The following is an 18903-nucleotide window of genomic DNA, read 5'->3' as shown; positions in this document are numbered from 1 at the left end:
AGAATCATTGTTAATAAAGGTACACAAAGATATTCTTATATTTCACTCCAGATTTCAGTGTGTTTGGCATGAACTATAGGTGATATGCCAAACATTATATTGGAGCATTTAGCAATTTGCACTGTTTTACTATTAAATTTGCTTCAAATTGTTAGATTGTCTTATAAATCTTATTAATACTGTACCATTATTTCTATATCATGATTTTAGCATTATTTTGAAACTGTTCTTTATGTGAAATTCTTGTTGTTGTCTACGTTGTGTGTTATTCATAATAAATAAGCAGTAAAAGCATAAGAGCTACAAGCATTCCTGGTCATCCACAAAATTTTGTCATCCAAGAAACTGTATGGTGTTGCAAATTGCCTTTCCTGTAGCAAATAAAAGATAACCTAGAAAAATGTATATTCCGTTCATCTACCCTCTACCTAGACCTACACTGTTTATTGTGTCGTCAGTCCTGTGAATGTGATTAATGTTGTATTGAAGATTAAGATTGTTGTGGATTAAATTTGCACTGCTAGCTTTTTAATGAAGAATAATAATTAACCTTATGTGCTTTGTTGTTTGTAAGTTTGATATTTTATTTTAGATAAAACTATAAGAATAAACGTAGTGGAGTTGTAAAGCTACTTCCTTACTATTTTTATTTTATACATATGAAGTATCTACCTTGCTCTCAAAATTAATTTCTGCAGGTGAATTGCGTGAGTTATTGCTCAAATTTGCTCAAACTGTGTTTCAATGTAACATCTTGTGACAACCTTACATCTGCCCATAGAGCCTAAGTAGTCACTTAAGGCGGTTCATGGGTTAGCCAATTTCGCAAGATCCATTATTTTTTTATATGCAGACTTGTATTCATATTCCCAACAGTGAATATACAACATACATTGGAGACCTTCAGGCTCTGTGATTAATCCACTTCCCATGATCAATTAAGACATAATGCAGGTGTGTTCTTACTCCTGGTAGTATATATAATAAATATATTTTATCACCGATTCCTCATGGGTAGTTCCATGACTCACCTTTTATAAAAATTGACAGTTTTAACAAATAATTTGTTCTAATGTTTAGGCTATATAGCCTACTTACTGGGAAGCAACATAAAAAGATTGTTTTCCCAACTTACATCTGCATTGTAATAAACGGCCACCACTACAATCGAATCATCGATACTCATGATTATTGAATCATCAATATTCACGAGTAATGAATCCTTGATATAACTATTGAAACCAAAAGTATGTTATAAGTTAGGTATTTCAAATTACAGTATAGGTGGGCTGTTTTTATTTCTTAAAAGGTAATAATTTAATGATGAATATAAAACTATCTAAGCTATGTATATTTATAAAATGTAACAAACAAAAATGTGTAACATTTAGCTACTTTTTTACTATTTTGAAGGGTCCGACAATTTGTGACAAATAACACATGTACATCGCCATTGTACTTTCGGCCATTAGCCTATTTGTTCAAATTATACATCAATCAAAAGCCTATGAGTTGCTTTTAATGTGCAGTAGAGATTGTAGTTTGTAAAAATTAATTTTGTTGTTGGTTCAGAAGTTTTTTATTTGAATTGAGCAAAGCTTTATCATACACTGTTGATTATAATATTTAAAAATGGGTGATCCCAGTAGATACATATACACACCCAATACACAACCATAAAATGTTGTATTGTTCTTATGTTTCTTATGAAATTTACATTGGGGCCCTGTAAAACCTACAAAAGTTAGCACACACTTTAGAATTTCTGATTGACGCTTCCAGGGTTAAAACGTCACTGGATGCTCAGATCTTGATATTAATGATATTGAAAGTTGGTTGGAAGCTGACGAAGGAGGCTACGGTATTTTTACTAATGACCAAATTACATGTATTGTGACTTGTTGCTATTAAGATGCCAATAACAGGGAGGATACTGATGAAGAAAACATTGAAAATATCACAGTTATAAGCCATACAGAAGCAGCATTTAATTTTGGTGAATTAATAGGTTTATTTTGAGCAACAAGAAGAGACAACATCGGCAGAACTTCTCATGTTGAAAAGGATGTGTGAACACACGGCACGGAAACAGCATTCAAAGCTGACACAACTCAAATTAACAAAATTCTTCCTGAAAATTAAACTCTTATACTTTATCGTAATGTGTATTTTAAGTGCTTTTCTGCATTAAACCAATATTGTATTGTTTATACATGTTCTTTCTCTGTTTAACCCGGATTTTCATTATGTCTGATCGGCCACGGTCCCGGCTACTCCGAATTAACGAGGTTGCACTGTATATAAATACGACATTCATAGATAGACCAGTAGTGTGTTCGAAAATAAATTTAATATAGTTTCTGTCAAAAATAAATAATTGGAATCATTTATGTAAACCAAATCAAAAGTTTTTCAAAGTTAGGATTAACCATAATTTTGATTTTCTAATTGGTTCTAATCTAATTACTCTATGATTACAGGAAAAACTTGGGGATGGCAGATAACGATCAGATGCCCAAGGTTGATTTAACCAAAGACAAGAAATTGATCGATGCTGCAACCAAGGAGTGGATGAAATACATTGAAAAAGAAAACTTAGAGCGCGTACAGAAACTGAAGGTTGTTCGTAGGAAGAATTTAATCACTGGCCTTCTCTTGGGTACAGCAGTCATCGGCATCTACTCTTATTCAATCCTGACCGTTAAACAAGAAACTTTCTTGGATGATTTTGAAGAACCAAAACTAGTGAAAGAGACAAGTAAATTGAATCAGTAATTCTTATTTTAATAACTATAATTATATTAGACTATATTTTTTGATTTTTACAATTTAAAAATTTGTTTATCGTTTAACTTAAGCAAAATGATTAAGCCTGGTTTAAAACCAATCCAACAATTGCGTTTGCCACCTCTACCCACGATCAAGGACATTATCAAGTTGTACAAGCTTCGGGCACTGAAGCAGCTTTCCCAGAACTTCCTGTTGGACTCTCGGATAACAAACAAGATTGTGAAAGCTGCAGGGCCCCTCCAAGGGGGTGAGGTAAGAACAATTACAATATATTTAGGACTAACAGGAACCATGTAGTATTAGAATTGATAGAGAAGAAACTGAGTTTGAAAAATATCTTATTTGTTTATACCACTCTAATTTGTACTATGCTAGCTCTCTAGTAGTGTTTCTTTGTTAGGTTTTGGTTTTTGTTTATCTTTATACACCCTACTTATCTTGGCTGAATATATTGTAGTGTGACTGCATAAAATATTGCAATGTGCAATGTGATCATTATTGTGTCTTATCTAGTTGCTATAAAATGTTTTTCAATTTATTTTCACATTCATCACACAAAATATTTGCGTCATTTTATTTCTTTCCTTTATATTTAAATCTTCTCAGACCTCTCCAAGGATACATTTTATAACTTTTGAAACAGACTCGGCCTCCTTCTTTATTTCAGGAACCAGATTTCTAATAAAATAAGGTTATCTTAACAATGTTAAAAAACGCAGTTTGCAAAATTTCCATACATTTTTCAGCCATGTTTGAAGAGTCATGCTAAAAGTTGAAAAAGAAACCCGTGAGGTTGGATTTTCAAAAGGAAATATATAGATTGGGAAGATAAGTAAATATGATCTCAAGCCTAGTAAGAGCTAGCTCCAAGTCAATTGACTGTCAGGGATAATAAAAAAAAACTAAAGTATTTTTTATACACTTATCTCAGTTTGTTGTGAAAGAACTCAGGAGATGTATCTCAACTTTACTCACTAAAATTGGCTTTATTACTAAAATAATTTGTTGGTGCCATCTCCTTTTCTTTTTAAAAGCATTGTAGAATATAGTATTTGGAAAATGAAAAATAACTGTTTTTACAGCCAAAATAGTTTATAAATATTTTGTGTTTCAAAATGATATAATAATACTACTTGCGACTTCAGAAACAAGAATAATTTGAATTTTTAATACTGTATCACCATGTATGTTATGAAATCACCATAAAATATAAATTAAAAAACAAATCTAAACGGCATTTTACCATTATAGATTTCTTCAAAGCACACATTTTTTACGACAAAAGAAAGTCCAACACTGTATAAAATGAAATATTTTTTGCTTAAATAAAAAAAAAAGTTATGGGTTTCAGCTGTTTTTCATATGCACTAGATTTCCTATCATTGCGACTTTGATTATAACAAATTTCTAGTTTGTTAGCAGTGTTACATGAAATATTATTCTAGCCTGGCAGTCTTACTGATTTCAACTGTTAGTATCTTGGAAACTAAACAATCTTTGCTTAGGTCATGTTTTGTTATTTGGACTAGTCATTAGCTACCTTATCATCTCTTGTAATATCTGAACAACTTGTATATAAAACCTATGATTGATTCGAAATCATGTAGATGTACTTTATATTAAATAGTGTATTGCTTTCATGATTGTCGCACAAAACAGGCTGATTCAATTAGCCTATGCATACTAATATATTATCATTAAACATCCTGAGAATTTGATATGATTTTAGGTGATGGAAGTAGGCCCTGGCCCTGGAGGTATTACAAGATCTATTCTCGCAAAAAATCCCAGCAAAGTCATTCTTGTTGAGAAAGATGCTCGATTTCTACCTGCCTTAGAGGTTAGTACATATAAAGTGAAAAGTATTGCAACATATCTGTAGGTCATTATTAGCACGATAGAGCACTAATTGCTGATTTAGTATACTTTTAGAAAGCTTTTAACTGTGTAAATTGCTAGGATGTACAGATAAAACTTCTAAGTAGATGATTTTAGCTAGGGTTCTGTATCTTAGCTGATTCAAAAGGTATAATTTTTTAAATAAAAAACACATACAGACAGTTAGATGGAAAACTAAACGTTTTAGTACATACCTTCATATGAACCATTTTTGCTAATTTTTATGTGTAAAACAAAATTTCATAGTATTGGAACACTTTTACTGGACACCCTGCATAGAACTAAGATTTATACCGGAATAGTACCAGGATGACTGAAAAAATTTCAAAAAACTCCTCTAGGTGTTATAATATATTAGTAAATATATTAGTCATGTTGATCATGCAGTTGGTATCTTGTGTACTCATTTGGTTATCATTCAGTGCACTTACGAGCTGGTTAAACATCTTTAATATAACAATTTTTGTACGTATTATTAAACTTAGGTTACAAAGATGTTTCTGTGTACAAAGAAGTATATAGAGTTATTGTGTGAAAGATGCTTGCGGAGGCTGCACCATGCCCAGTGTCAGTGTATCGAGGGGACGTCCTCACCTTCAACATGGAGGAGATGTTCAACAAGGAGTTGCGGCACGAATGGAGTGAAAGACCTCCCAACATCCATCTCATAGGGAATCTACCATTCAGTGTGGCCACCAGGCTCATCATATTGTGGCTGCAAGATATCAGTCAGAGGTAAGTCGGTCTCATCATAATTGCTGTGGTATTCAATCAATGGTACTCAACCTGTCTGTTTCACCTCCTTAACGGTTTGACAATAAGTTCCCTTCATTCAACTTTTGATCTCAGGGAACAACTAAAAGTCACATGGTGCTAAATCAGGAGAGGCTGGATGGTGCAACACTGGGATCTTCTTATCAGCTAAAAACTGTTAAATTGATAAGGCACTAAGGGCTAGTGCATTGTCTTGGTTCAGAATTCACAAATTGTGTTTCCACAGTTCTGAACACATTTTTCTAACTTACTCTCTGAGCTTTGCAAGAACCTCTAGGTTGATTCACTGTCTGACTCTCATGAACACGTTCAGTCATCAAAATACAATTAACATTGAAGAAAACGATTAACATGGCTTTCATTTTTGGCTTTCTTCGGTTTTGAGGATGATGGTGTTTTCCAGTGCATGACTGTCTTTTTCCTTCTGGATTATACTAAAAAAAATCCAAGTTTCATCACTTGTAATGACTATCTAACAAACTTTGATCACTTTTAAGGTGCTCCAAAACCTCCACACAAATTTCAGCTCGTTTGTCCTTTTGATTGTACAAGAGATTTTTTTGCACTATTTTTGAGCAAAATTTTGATATGTTTAATTTTTCATGTGAAACCTGTCTCACAGTTACCTTATTCATGTTTGAATCAGCAAATCATCAGCAACCATGAGCAATAGCTTGATCATGGGTAAACGACGATCTTTTCTCACGATTTGGTTAATTCTTTGGATGTTTTCGTCGGTAGTTGAAGTGCAAGCGCAACTGAGATGCTCTTCATCTTCCACCTCTTCTCGGCCTTCACGAAACTGTTTGTGCCATTCAAAAGTCACCAAACACTTCATTCAACATATTTAAACACTCAGCAACTGATTTTTTAAGTTTAACCAAAAACTCAATCACCAATTTTCCCGGCAAACACTTTTCACTCGATGCACTTTAAACGACAGTTGTGACCAGACTACTGGACTGAGCGATGTTATTTTGAGATCCACAGACTTAACAGTAACTGAGGAGATTATCAGTGCCCTGTTTACCTGATTTATCAGCTCATTGGTTGGTGAGCTGAAGATTGTCTTGTTTTCAAATAGCCGGACCTCGTAATATGACTATGTGTCATAAGTCAGATGTATACCATGTTTGTTATACTGTTGATGAGCATAGGTAGTACAGACTCATTATGTGGGCTCATCATATAACTGCAAGTTATCATGTCAAAGGTAGACCAGTGTCATAAGTCAGTGAACGAGATGAATGCACAATTCTAGTGACTGTGTTGATAATGTACTGAAATCATTAAACTGTTTCTTTATATATATATATATATATATATATTTGGTCTCCCAAAATATCTCCCCGTAAATTTTAAATACTTAACCCTTTCCACTCGGATTTTTTTCACTAGTCTGTCCCCTCAGCTCGTATTTATTTTAGCATATTTTCAGTAAAAACCCATTTTTAGCAAACTGGAAGTCAATAAAGTATATACATTATTATATTGTATAATAATTTTATTTTATTTCTAATTTATGTTATAGAGATATAAAATTTGATACTTACACTAATAAGTTTTATATTTTAGCATGGTATGGTATCGTTCAAAACACTCTGCAGGATGAAGACCAGGATTTTTTGAACAGGTTTTACAATAGTAAAGTGTTTCCTTTCTTCCTCCTGGCACCTTTCTATTGCTACAAACAGCACAGTCTTTAGTTTTTTTTTGTTGGATGAGCTGCAAGAAAGTGAGGTTGTTTGTTTAGCCTTTCTTCTTTTTCTACTGATGAAGGACGACCCCGCTTCAAACTCATAGGGTTACGGACATGGCCTACAAGTTCAGTGATAAGGATTTCTCTGAAATTCCTGTGTTGAATTGTTTTTTCTCCATGGTTTTGTTTATTCGTGTTGAACAAGAGAAAGCTATTTACTATTGCCACTGCCAACATCCAGAAAAATAGCTTTCTCCACTACTTCAGAGATTTACGGGGAAATTTGTAGGAAGCAATATAGTGGTCTGCTTGGTCCACGCCACCCATATATTTGTTATACTGACAGATAACTGTTGGCTTTTGCATGTTTATTTGATTATCCTTGCCTTAATTAAGTAATTCAGCAATAACTTCTGAATCAGAAAGAAAAGATGTACTTGGTAACGACATATCGAGTCACTAATACGAACGCGTCTGAAAATTGGTTAGGAAACGTGACTACAATGACAAAGTAAAATAAATCAGCAGCCGACCAATTGTAGTTCAGCTGTAATTTATTAGTTCCTGAGAATACCGTGCGATCGCAGCACCAATCGGAAACATCGTAGGCCGGCAAAAAATAAAGTAAAGCTGACGTCACTGCAATGTCGGATGGCGTCCGACATACGAGCGGAACGGCAAAATAGCAATGTCGGACAACGTCCGACATACGAGTGGAAAGGGTTTAAAAGGGATGAGTACAAAAACTGTATGCTCTGAATCATCTTGGCTATTCATTCCTCATCTTCAACACAGAACCAACCACAACTTACAGCATTCCCCCACTATCTGTTGTATATGGGATTTCCTACCAATATCAATAAAATTCATTGAAAGCTGACAATAGTTTGCACCTGGGCTGAAGAAGAATCTTTTTAATCGGATGGTTGCAGCCATGGTCTTGTATGAAATTGATTATGGAGTTGGATTAGACTGAGTGAAAGGAAGAATGAAAGAATTATTGTATATTATTTGTTATGAAGTAGAGTGAAAAAGTTCCCTAAATTTTTACCCATATTTGAAGAGCAGTTAGTGTAGGGAAATTTCCTCATAATGCGGTTGGTAGCACTGCTGGTTAAATTGCAAGCATTTTGCAGTTTTTTTTTATTACTCGTGTAAAAATCTGCAAATGGTAGAAGAAAAAAATCATTATGTGTGTGTACGAGTATGTCGAATTTTGAAATATTGTCTTAAAAGTCTGTGTAATCGACAATTTTTTGTGAGGATCATAAAGAAAGCATCATGTTTCATTACGTCACAAGCTTCTTTAAAATGTAATTTATATCAGTTATATCCCTAAACATGTTTACTCAATAAGTAATCAAGGGATGACTTGTTCAAAACAACGTGCAAAAGTTAATATGTACTTTCAAATCATTTTGAAGAATGCTGTGAACAATTCCAGGTGAAATCCTAAGTTAGTAATCAATTTTTGGTTCTTTTACTGTCTCTTGTACACAATTTCTTAAACATGATCAGCATTGTTACCCTTGGTGTATATTGAGTAGTAACAAATTTACATCAGTTTGTACAATCTTTATGACATTTTTAAGGATAGATTTTTTAAACTTTAAATAATGTGTTAAGTCAAAAACCATAAAAAAATGGGAAAAAATACTCAGCACTGGGGAGGTCTTAGTACAAAACTCCCCCTGCCACTTGAGTATTGCCACTAATCCATAAATGCGGCGGTTAAAGGGTTAAAATTGTTTGTAATTAGTATTAATGTTTTTTTATATAATTTGAGTTTTAATATAAGAAAATATCTTGTACTTTCCAATTTAACTTCTCATTTAATTTCATTTCTCCATTCTTCCGAAACCTTTGCAGCCCAGACTCCTGCATAACATGATGCAAGGGCGCTCTACAAAGTGACATATTGTGTGTTCCAGGAAAAATGCGTGGAAGTTTGGTAGAGTTCCGATGACTCTGACATTTCAACAAGAGGTGGCAGAAAGGATGGCAGCTCCGGTGATGACATCACAACGCTGCAGGCTGAGCATCATGTGTCAGAACTGGTGCCATGTACATCATAAATTCAACATACCAGGTACACGGATTTTTGCTACTATTGGCATAATCAAATAATTCCTTATTTTAATTTAGTCATATAAATAAAAAATTTTTAAACTTCATGAACCAAGGTCTTTTATTAGCAACTTTATTAAACTACTGGGTGTTAAATAAGTTTGTATCTCTCACAATACCAATTGTAATTAAATACATAGTGTTTTATGGAAGTAGTAATCAATGTGAACTTATAGTTGGTAGGAAAATTAACAGGCTTACCTTAAAGTTTCAAGTGAGTTTATAGTGTGAGTATGATTTTTAAATCTCTATTTTCAACAATAAGACCATATTATAAATTAACTAGAAAAAATCAAAAAACATATACATTTATAAAATTTGAAATTGAATAGCTACTTTCAAATAAAATAAAATTTGTCTAAATATAACTTTAAATATGCAATTTGAAATAAAAACTTCTCATGGTGTTAAAATTAACTTAAGATAAATAAATTTAAGTGACCAAAATATTCACTATGCTGTTTTTCTTCTTCTTCTATGGAGCGGTCTATTGCCTTGCACTCAAGCTTCAAGGGCTTTTTGCACACCCTGGTAGTATACCATGGGGCATACCAGTCTATGATTTCAGCAGTTCCACAAACCGCCGAAAACAACCTATCAGGTCTTCCTGGGGAAATTCACCACCCTTGTCCAAACTACCAAAGATGGCATACCGCTCCCTTGCTATTGCAGGACAAAGAGCAGGTGTTCAGAAGTTTCCTCCTGCTCATCACACACTGTACAGAGTGGATCCTCCTGAAGGATACCGACTCTGTGAAGATGCTTCCTCAGGTGACCATGTCTTGTAATCAGACGTATAACCCGAGAAGTCATCAATCTACTTAGTGAGAGAAGGTCAGATGCCACTCTGGAGGAAGGTGACTCTAGTAGTACCATTCTGCTCACTCTCAAGCCCGGATGCAACATCCACCTTCTCTCATGTTCAGCGCGAACCCATTTCGTGACAGCCCCAAAGGATTCACACCTTGGAAAGTGCAGAACGGTTGAGGACCCATCGTAATTGACGCTGATACCAGGTTGGCCAGGACATCAGCTCTTTCATTCCCAGGGGTTCCCTTCGTAACCAGTAACCCAGCAAACAGGCACATTGTCGATTCTGGCAAAGGGAAGAAACAACTTCATTAATTGTTAAAAACTGTATAAATAAGTAAAATTTTTTACTAAACAGCAGTTTGTAAATGTGTTTCTTTGTAATATGTGTTGTTTGTCAAGAAAAATATTAATTTGAAAACAAACACTCCAATAATACACTTTACATTTTATCTTATTGACAAAAACAAAAATAAAGTGTATTATTGGAGTGTTTGCCTTCAAATGAATTACGAATTCCAATTAAGAAAAGAGCTTCTAGAATGTAAGAAAAATATTGTTTGCCTATGAATACGTGTTGTTTATCTATGCTTCTAGATACACTGTAAATGGTAAACGTGACACTCTTTCACAACTTTACGATGATTCTAGGCTCAGCGTTCCTGCCCAAACCGGACGTGAATGTTGGGGTGGTACACCTGGTGCCTTGTGAGAACCCGATCATCGATTTGCCGTTTGAACTGGTGGAGAAAGTGGTCCGTTGCGTGTTCTCCTTCCGTCAGAAGTACTGCGTCAGGGGCGTGGAGTGAGTAACTCATATTTTGTTTTATAAATATGTCAATCTTATCTTTAGATTTAGTAATCACAATTAAATTGAGTGATCCATAAAATAGTACCAAGAGCCATAAATATATAACTAGGCCTTTAATATACTCTTCTGTTCCCTTCCATAATGTTACAGAGCAAAGGTTTTTATAAAACAAGAGTTTTACAGAGTCACAAATTATGTTATAATTAGATGTTACTATTTCAACTAACAAAATATATTAAATTAGTAATATAATAAATATGAATTATTGGAACTTACCAAAAATAGGCAGTCTAAGAATGCAATTTAATTTTATTGTATAGCCTAGTAGTTCATTAAAATTAGTTAGATTATAATATAATACAATCAATATGAACACTATAACAGTTCTATATATTGTCTCTACAACTTTATGAAGTCATTATTATATATGTAAGATACTGCCAAGTTCCTTAGATTCAATTATCAAAGGGCTGGTTGAAAACTCAAAGCTGTAGCTTGAATTTGATTTGTAAGAGCTACAGACATATTTTTATAATTAACTGGCATATAAATACAATAAACTGATAGGCAATAAAACCTTCATTCAGTCTAATCTATTGATTTTTATGAAGTCTGGACCACTGAAGTACATGAATACCTAATAGCCCTACCTTTTATACAACATATTGGGGATAGTGCTTCGTAAATTAATTTAATTTTTATTTTCATGAAACAGGACATGTGGATTAAAACATTTAAAATGTGATTAAGGTATGGTAAAAGGAAAGAAGGATTTGAAATAGAACTAAAAAACCTTGTAGAGAACAAAGAAAAAAATCTGCAGGAATAGATGACAGATATGATTTCAGGAGCAAGGTAAACAAGGTGTGTTGCTTTATTAGATATTAAAAGTAATATGGGTGGAGGATAGGATACTGAGGATTTGTACTACAATGGTCATAGTGTTTGTTTTATTTAAAAGGGATGTTCAAATGATCTGACAAAAATATTCAGAGAATGTTTTTTTGTCTAAAATGTGGCTTAGTTTCGAGAATAAATCTGATACATAAAATGTTGCTTGAGTGTAGATATTGATACATCTTTTATCAGCTCCAAGCTCCCTGACCTGATACAACAAGATGAGATAAGTGTGAGAATAATTTAAATAAATCCAAGAGATGGAATTCCTCCCAAATACTATAGATGACATCTGGGATGATTGGAGACCTCTTGCAAACCAGATGAAGATGCTTGACATGATCATGTTGTAAGAGATGGAATGAGTTTGCAGTGCAGTGATTTTCCACAATGATTGTTACTCTATGCAGGTATAACTATCAGGTGTAACTTCGATAATGGTTCCCTGTAACACCAATGTTAAGAGTCCAAGCTTATGGAGGGTGCAGCGATATCATAAGTGTTGCAGAGGTGAATATTTGACCCATCTCCATAACAAACCTCAAGAATGCCTAAAAGAATCTAGTATGTGTACTATGGAATAATAAAAATTCTCACTAACATGAAAAGTTCACTAATTTTTTTGGAGTGAATATAGAGAAGTGAGATAGAATTCAGAGATTGAAATGACCACAACAATGACAACCACTGTCCATATTTAATGCTTGGGGACTTCTTAAAGTCCAAACAGAGATACCTTGAAAAGATTACAGGATTTTGTACAATTGTCATTATTATATATTACAAGAATAGATCACTATGTTTTAAGGATTGGAATCTATAGTCTTCAGGTGTACACAAATTTAATAGATAGAGAAACAAACACAAAACAATGTACTGCGATAGACTCACCAGTCTAAAAACTGTTAACAGAACAAGTTGTATGTAAAAAAGATTTAAGCATTTACCTGAGGTTCAAATTCACTATTTCAATTATGAGTGTATGGTACTAAAGATATGACTATGAATCAATTGCTACGTTTAAACATAATTAAATATTTAAAACATTAGTAATAATAGAGTTTTAAGTGTAATCAGAGATTGTATTTAGTGTTTTTCTTTGGAATAATACAAATAGTTTATTGATTTTTATATTCCACTAGCTGTTTCCCATGGCTTCGCATGCTTTTCGTAAGCTTTGCCCATGTATGAGCACTTCTGGTTTAAGTGCATTATACAGGGTGCGGCAAAATGATCTCACGGTTTTCACCACCGTGCTGTAGAGCGATTAAGTGATGGGGGGTGGTGGGGATAAGCGCGTTCAGGAGCCCACATGTGGACATTTTCAGTAGCCATGGAGCAGTGGTTGACTGAGCATCATGCGTTCGTTGTCGAGGCGTTTTTTTTAAAGTGGCGATTCCTGTGTTGCCTAATGATTTTAAAGTAGACGTTTTAATGTTGGTCCCAGAGAAGAGTCCCAACTCGTAACACGATTATGTTATGGGTGAGTAACTTGAGAGCTATCGGTTCAGCCTTAAAACGTAAGTCGACTGGACGTCCAAAGTCAGCCCGGACACCAGAGAATATCGATTGAGTGAGAGAAGCGGTGGAAGCCAGTCCTCGGCGGCCGGCCCGTAAACAAGCTGCTGCTTTACGCATGTCTGACCGCTCGGTACGACGAATATTGCGTTTTGATCTGCATTTCCACCCATACAAGATGGCTATCGTCCAGCAGTTGAAGCCTACTGACTATGCAAATCGGCAAGCGTTTGCAGAGACAATGATTGATTTGACGACTGATGACAAAATTGTCATGATGAGCGACGAGGTACATTTTCATCTGGATGGTTATGTCAATAAACAGAACTTTTGATCAGCTACAAATCCTGAAGAACTGCATGAACGTCCTCTGCATAGTCCTAAGGTTACTGTGTGGTGTGGTGTAACTAAAAGTTGTGTGATTGGACCATACTTCTTTGAGGAGGGTGATCGAACCGTTACGGTCAGTTCGCAACGTTACCTCCTGATGCTGAAAAACTTCCTTAATTTCCCCTGAAACTCCAGAAGAATCGTTTAGTGCGCCGGAGGATGTGGTTCAAGCAGGATGGGGTAACTTCACATACAGCCAATGAGGTGATGGACTTCTTGAGAAGTAAGTTTCGTGGCCGAGTCATATCGCGTTTTGGAGACATTGCATGGCCGGCTCGCTCCCCAGACCTTAGCATTTGTGATTTTTTCCTGTGGGGGTTCCTTAAAGCAAGAGTATACACAAACAAACCCCGTACACTGGTCGAACTAAAAGAAGCCATAAGCCATGAAATTGCAAACCTGCCTCCTGCAATGTTAGAGAAGGTGTTCGACAGCTTCAGTGCAAGACTTGAAGAATGCTTGGCCAAAGAAGGACATCATTTGAAGGACGTTATCTTCAGGTCTTAAATGTGTGTAATAAGTTGTACTGATGTTATTTCCATTAATTTACATCCACACCCTTATGTAATTAACCAATAAAATACTTTTTATCACTTTTAATTTTTGTGTTTTTTTATATTTTAAATACATCAGATCTTTTTGCCGCACCCTGTATTTCCAACACCAATGAAGAGTTTGCGTTGATGTCACGATCTAAAAATTTGTCAAAAGTTTATTGTACATGTACATGTACTTTATTATAAAGTGGTCTAACACTCAAGTTTTAAGTTCAACCAGAAATGTATCTTAAAGAAAAATATACATCATAACTTAGTGCCTTCAAATGGTGTTTGGTTGTTTAATATAAGTAACTGTCTCATAATTGCAGTTTATAATGTGCAGGCGCTTTGAAAACTTATATTTTGCAGTGCTGCCTGGTGTTGAGTTACATCAATGAGCATAGCATATAAACCTTCTCTGTGGAAAAATACATATGCGTACAAATGTTCATAATGATCGGTCATATAGTTTACGATTATAAAGTACATACAGACAAACATTCATTTATATATAGATTTAAATAAGTTTGGTAAATACATTTTGCAGACAATTGTGTTTATAAATAGTTACTTAAAGTACTGAATTATTGATAAAAATCACAGTTAGCTTATTTTGAAGAAGCGCTATTTACTACTACTAGATAATGATGCTCTTATTTGAATAAAGTGAGGTAATAATTACTAGGTATAGTTGATGTTATAGTTTTTCTGAGATGGTAAGTCAACACTTACAAATTTGTTGAATAAAAAGTAAAAAAAGCTTACTGTGTAGAAAGTACAAGAATACTTGAGTATTTATGAGGTTGACAAAGAGGAGCCTGCTTTTTTGGTTAGATGCAACACTATGCATCTGTTTATGCATATTTGTGACTGTAAATTATGGAATGAATGAAGGGAGATCAGTGTAAATGCAAGGAACTTTTAAAGTTCGAGGGTGACAGTCTGAACTTTATACCTCTCAGAAAGTTTTTGCCATAGCAAAATGATACTTGAGTATAAGCTGAAATTTAAGTTTTAAACTAAGGTTGATTCATAAGTTTTGATCATTTGTATTAAGGCATTTTCTTATCACTTTCTTATCACAATATTCAAAATGATAAGCGTAGCTGTAGCTTTCTGTTCACCGTTACATTATGTATTTTGTTCCAGGACACTGTTCCCCAGTGGAAGTTGGGAGCGACTTATACCGGAGATGATGGATAGGGCTGAGGTAAATCCTAAATCTCGACCTTTCCAGCTGACTCTACCCGAGTTTGGCCGGCTGTGTCATGTCTACGCGGAGATCATACGACGAGAGCCGACTCTAGCGCGTTACAACAACAGGAAGGCCAAGGTCGAAGACACAGAAGAGGAGGAAGAAGATGATGATGGGGCAGCAGAGGCCATTGAACGACTTTAGTGTATATATTGTATAGTTAGTGTTGTCGTATATAAATAATCATTACAAATATTTGTACTTGTCTTCTTTGTAATCCCTTAACTCTTATTGTACTGTGTGCACTTTGTAGGAATCAAAACGTGTTGTCAATTTGAAATCTTAGCTTTGATTAAATCAGGTGTGATTAAAGTTGATTAAGTAATTCAAGTACGCGATCTATTAAAAAAGTAACGAAGACTGGAGTTAATACAAATGATTGACTTATTGCTGTGAGACATAATCCTTCAAATTACTTCTTTTCCTTTGCTGAATCCTACAACCAGCACCATATTTTTTGGCTTAAAGCAAGATTTGAAGTAATTTTTTTAACTCTAAAAATTGCATTTAAATATTTTAGTAAATAATTGCTTCACTATAATAAACAAAACCGTCTTTTCCTTTCTGTAACTTCACTAGTCTTGTTTCATTATCTGACAGTATTTATAATTGTTTCTTTAGATGCTGCAAAGACGTTTTAAAATTAGTCATATTCATAGCCAACATGTTGAAAATTTGGTAAACATGGAGCCCCTCCAGAAGCTTCAAGAGTATAAAAGTCTTACAGAAGGATCATCATTTAGTAGCAGAAATAGAAGTGAAACAATTAACCTGCTGCTTGGGAACTAATTCTTGAAGCTTCTGTACTTGGGGAGGGGAACTTTCATTTATGGCTGGAAGTGTGAGCCAGAAGATAATTTGGTTAAAATCTTCAAGAAAGATGAAGTGGTTGGGAACATCAGATGCCTTAACATTTAAGGTCTAGCAGCAAAATCGTTGTTATCTACAGTGTAAAGAGGGGCAAATATAGTGTTTATTCATCAATTGTGACTTTTAATGTATATTCCAAAGTTGTGGAGATGAACAATTTCATAAATGAGGGAAAGCGTCACCTTTGAGTAAGATCCTTCTTTTATTTTGTTGCTAAATCCAATAAACCATTGGGGAAGTTAATAAAAAGGTAGTATTTACTACTACTAGGTGTTTTTTTTTTTTTTAAGTTGATGATGCTTTTGTTTGAGGTAGTAAATTGCTAGGTATAGTTGGGTTTTTCTGAGACTAGTATTCACTTAAAACTGTGTTGAATAAAAAATAAAAACATCTTGCTGTGTAGAAGGTACTAGAATACTCATATTTAAAAGATTGACAAAGGCAGGTTGCTTTTTGTGTTTACAGTAATCAGTGTTTGTTGCAACTATAGCTCTGTGTATGCATATTCGTGACTGTAAATTATACGATGAAAGAAGGAAGAACTGTGTAAATCAAGGAACTTTTCAAGTTCGAGAATGACGGTGTGAACTTTCTGCCTCTCAGAAAGTTTTTACCAGAACAAAATGAAAAGCAAGGAAGTGTCTAATAGGAAACAGATGGAAATTTTTGTTCGCTTTATCAGTAACCCTTGCCTCAGTCATGTGAACAAATTAAGGAATTTTGACTTTTGCACTATAATTTTATGTTCTGCCAACAATCTTAAAACAGTTTTCTTTCCACCTTATTCTCATTTTCATTTGGTACATTCTTCATCACTTGACATGATGTTAATCACTCAAAAATTACATAACTAACATACAGGGGCTCACTGCATAAAGAACAAATTATATTAGCGTCAAGGACGGTAATGTTTGTCGACAGAAACAGCTGGTCTGTGGTAACAGCTTGAAGATCATGCAATGTAACAACTACTACCACTAGGCTAGTAAATACTATTACAGTTTTACGGATTCATACAAAGAGTTGATACTTGGTAGAAACTACCGCCTAGCAACTATTACTTTTTATTCACTTTGCTCAATAATTCTTGGCCTCATTTCATTAAAACAACATGAAAAGTTATGAATGGGTATAGGACGGATGAGATGTTCAGTAACTTGTAATTACATATCAATCACCATGTCATATGTACAGAAGGAAAATCCAAGAGTTGTAGAGTATAGTTCAGCTAAAAGTGTAGCTAGATAACAGCAAGCTTAAGAATCGGCTATAGTGAAACGACCTTGAGTTTTCCCCCTTAACAATGGTTAAAGAAGAGGTTAAATGTAAGAAAGGACCATATGGTCCTAATTTCACCTCAATAAAGAAGTATTTCTTTCTTTCTTTCTTAAAAAATGTTTAACCTCATTCATTTTTACGCCCTTATTTATGTTCGCAGTGTTATGGCAGTGATTACAATTATGGCAGTTTTTTAAAGATACATCCATAAGATGTTTTTTAAAGTAAATTTTTTAAATACTGGTAATTAAAATTATGGAAGTGCAAAAAAATTAGATTTTTCCTGTATAACCGGTAAAAATATTTAAAAAAAACATTTGGACATGCCTTTATTAATTTATTGTATTTTTAAAACGAGACACCTCCCATAATTCTACAACTTAAAATACGGTCCTAAAAATATATGAGGTTTAAAATTGTTCTTATGGTGCTATAATCAAAATGGCCACCAGCATAGCCGGCCTTTGAGTCCTATAGAACGATTAGTAAATGGAAAATACCTGTGCACTACAGGTATTTTCCAGTGTGAATGTGACTTATGAGAAAAAAAATGAGATGAAGCTGTGTCCCCTCTGAAAAGAGAAGGGACTGGATGTCATTCTTTAAACAGCCAAACAGCTTGAGGGTAACAAGGTTTACAAGAATGATTTATGGCTTGTAATAAGCAATCATCAAATGCTAAAGTAAATTAAAAATTCAATCAGTTAGAGCTGACATACCATGAAACGATAAAGAGAACTTATGGCAAGAAAGGAATCAGGCCTCCCTTAACAAACCTGAAACGCATTAGTGTTCCCTTATTCAATTGAAGGAGGAGTTCTTTATTGGATATAAGATAACTATTGTGAATCCAATGATTCACACCTGATGATAGATTGGTATCGTAAAATAAATTCAAAATTATTGGACAATTTGTGTTTGTCTTTTACAATAGTATTCATTTAGTTTCAAAAAAAGATGTGAAGAAGTGGGAGAACAAAACACAACATTATAGAATACCCACAGACTACCACAGTTAAAGCTGTTTAAAACCCTTTGGGGAAAAAATACAACGGCTTTGACCCTGCCAAAAGAAAAAAAATAAGACTGATGACAATGAAGAGTCATCAGTCACCAGAGATCTCAGACCTGCAGAGTTCTGGTGATGTATATCCAGAATACTGCTGGATGGTCTGCCCAGTTGTCTCTGTTGTTGGTAGGTATGGATTGTGCCTCTGGTTATGAGAGAGGCAGATTCCAGAAAATT

The 18903-nt window shown here is 34.4% G+C and overlaps 2 protein-coding genes across 3 annotated transcripts; both read left to right on the top strand.

Annotated features, from left to right (window-relative positions):
* Positions 1 to 403: 403 nt before the first annotated feature.
* Positions 404 to 2775, top strand: LOC124353725 (cytochrome c oxidase assembly factor 3, mitochondrial). Of its 2 annotated transcripts, none has more exons than XM_046803699.1 (2): positions 404 to 569; positions 2481 to 2775. In XM_046803699.1, exon 2 carries the CDS (start codon positions 2494 to 2496, stop codon positions 2773 to 2775), a length of 282 nt encoding a protein of 93 aa, XP_046659655.1. In that variant the 5' UTR covers positions 404 to 569; positions 2481 to 2493. The 2 variants fall into 2 exon arrangements, with proteins under 2 accessions (XP_046659655.1, XP_046659656.1); XM_046803700.1 differs by lacking the exon at positions 404 to 569 and adding an exon at positions 593 to 954.
* LOC124353724 (dimethyladenosine transferase 1, mitochondrial) lies at positions 2728 to 15704 on the top strand. The gene is made up of 6 exons (XM_046803698.1): positions 2728 to 3042; positions 4520 to 4630; positions 5228 to 5424; positions 9094 to 9251; positions 10751 to 10904; positions 15404 to 15704. The coding sequence occupies exons 1-6, from the start codon at positions 2863 to 2865 to the stop codon at positions 15651 to 15653; spliced, it is 1050 nt and encodes a 349-aa protein (XP_046659654.1). The 5' UTR covers positions 2728 to 2862; the 3' UTR covers positions 15654 to 15704.
* Positions 15705 to 18903: the final 3199 nt, after the last annotated feature.

This window comes from Homalodisca vitripennis, chromosome 2 (genome assembly GCF_021130785.1).
Source record: "Homalodisca vitripennis isolate AUS2020 chromosome 2, UT_GWSS_2.1, whole genome shotgun sequence".
Classification (NCBI taxonomy): Eukaryota; Metazoa; Arthropoda; class Insecta; order Hemiptera; family Cicadellidae; genus Homalodisca; species Homalodisca vitripennis.
The sequence above is the reverse complement of the archived record's forward strand: the minus strand, read 5'-3'. Positions and strand labels throughout refer to the sequence as shown.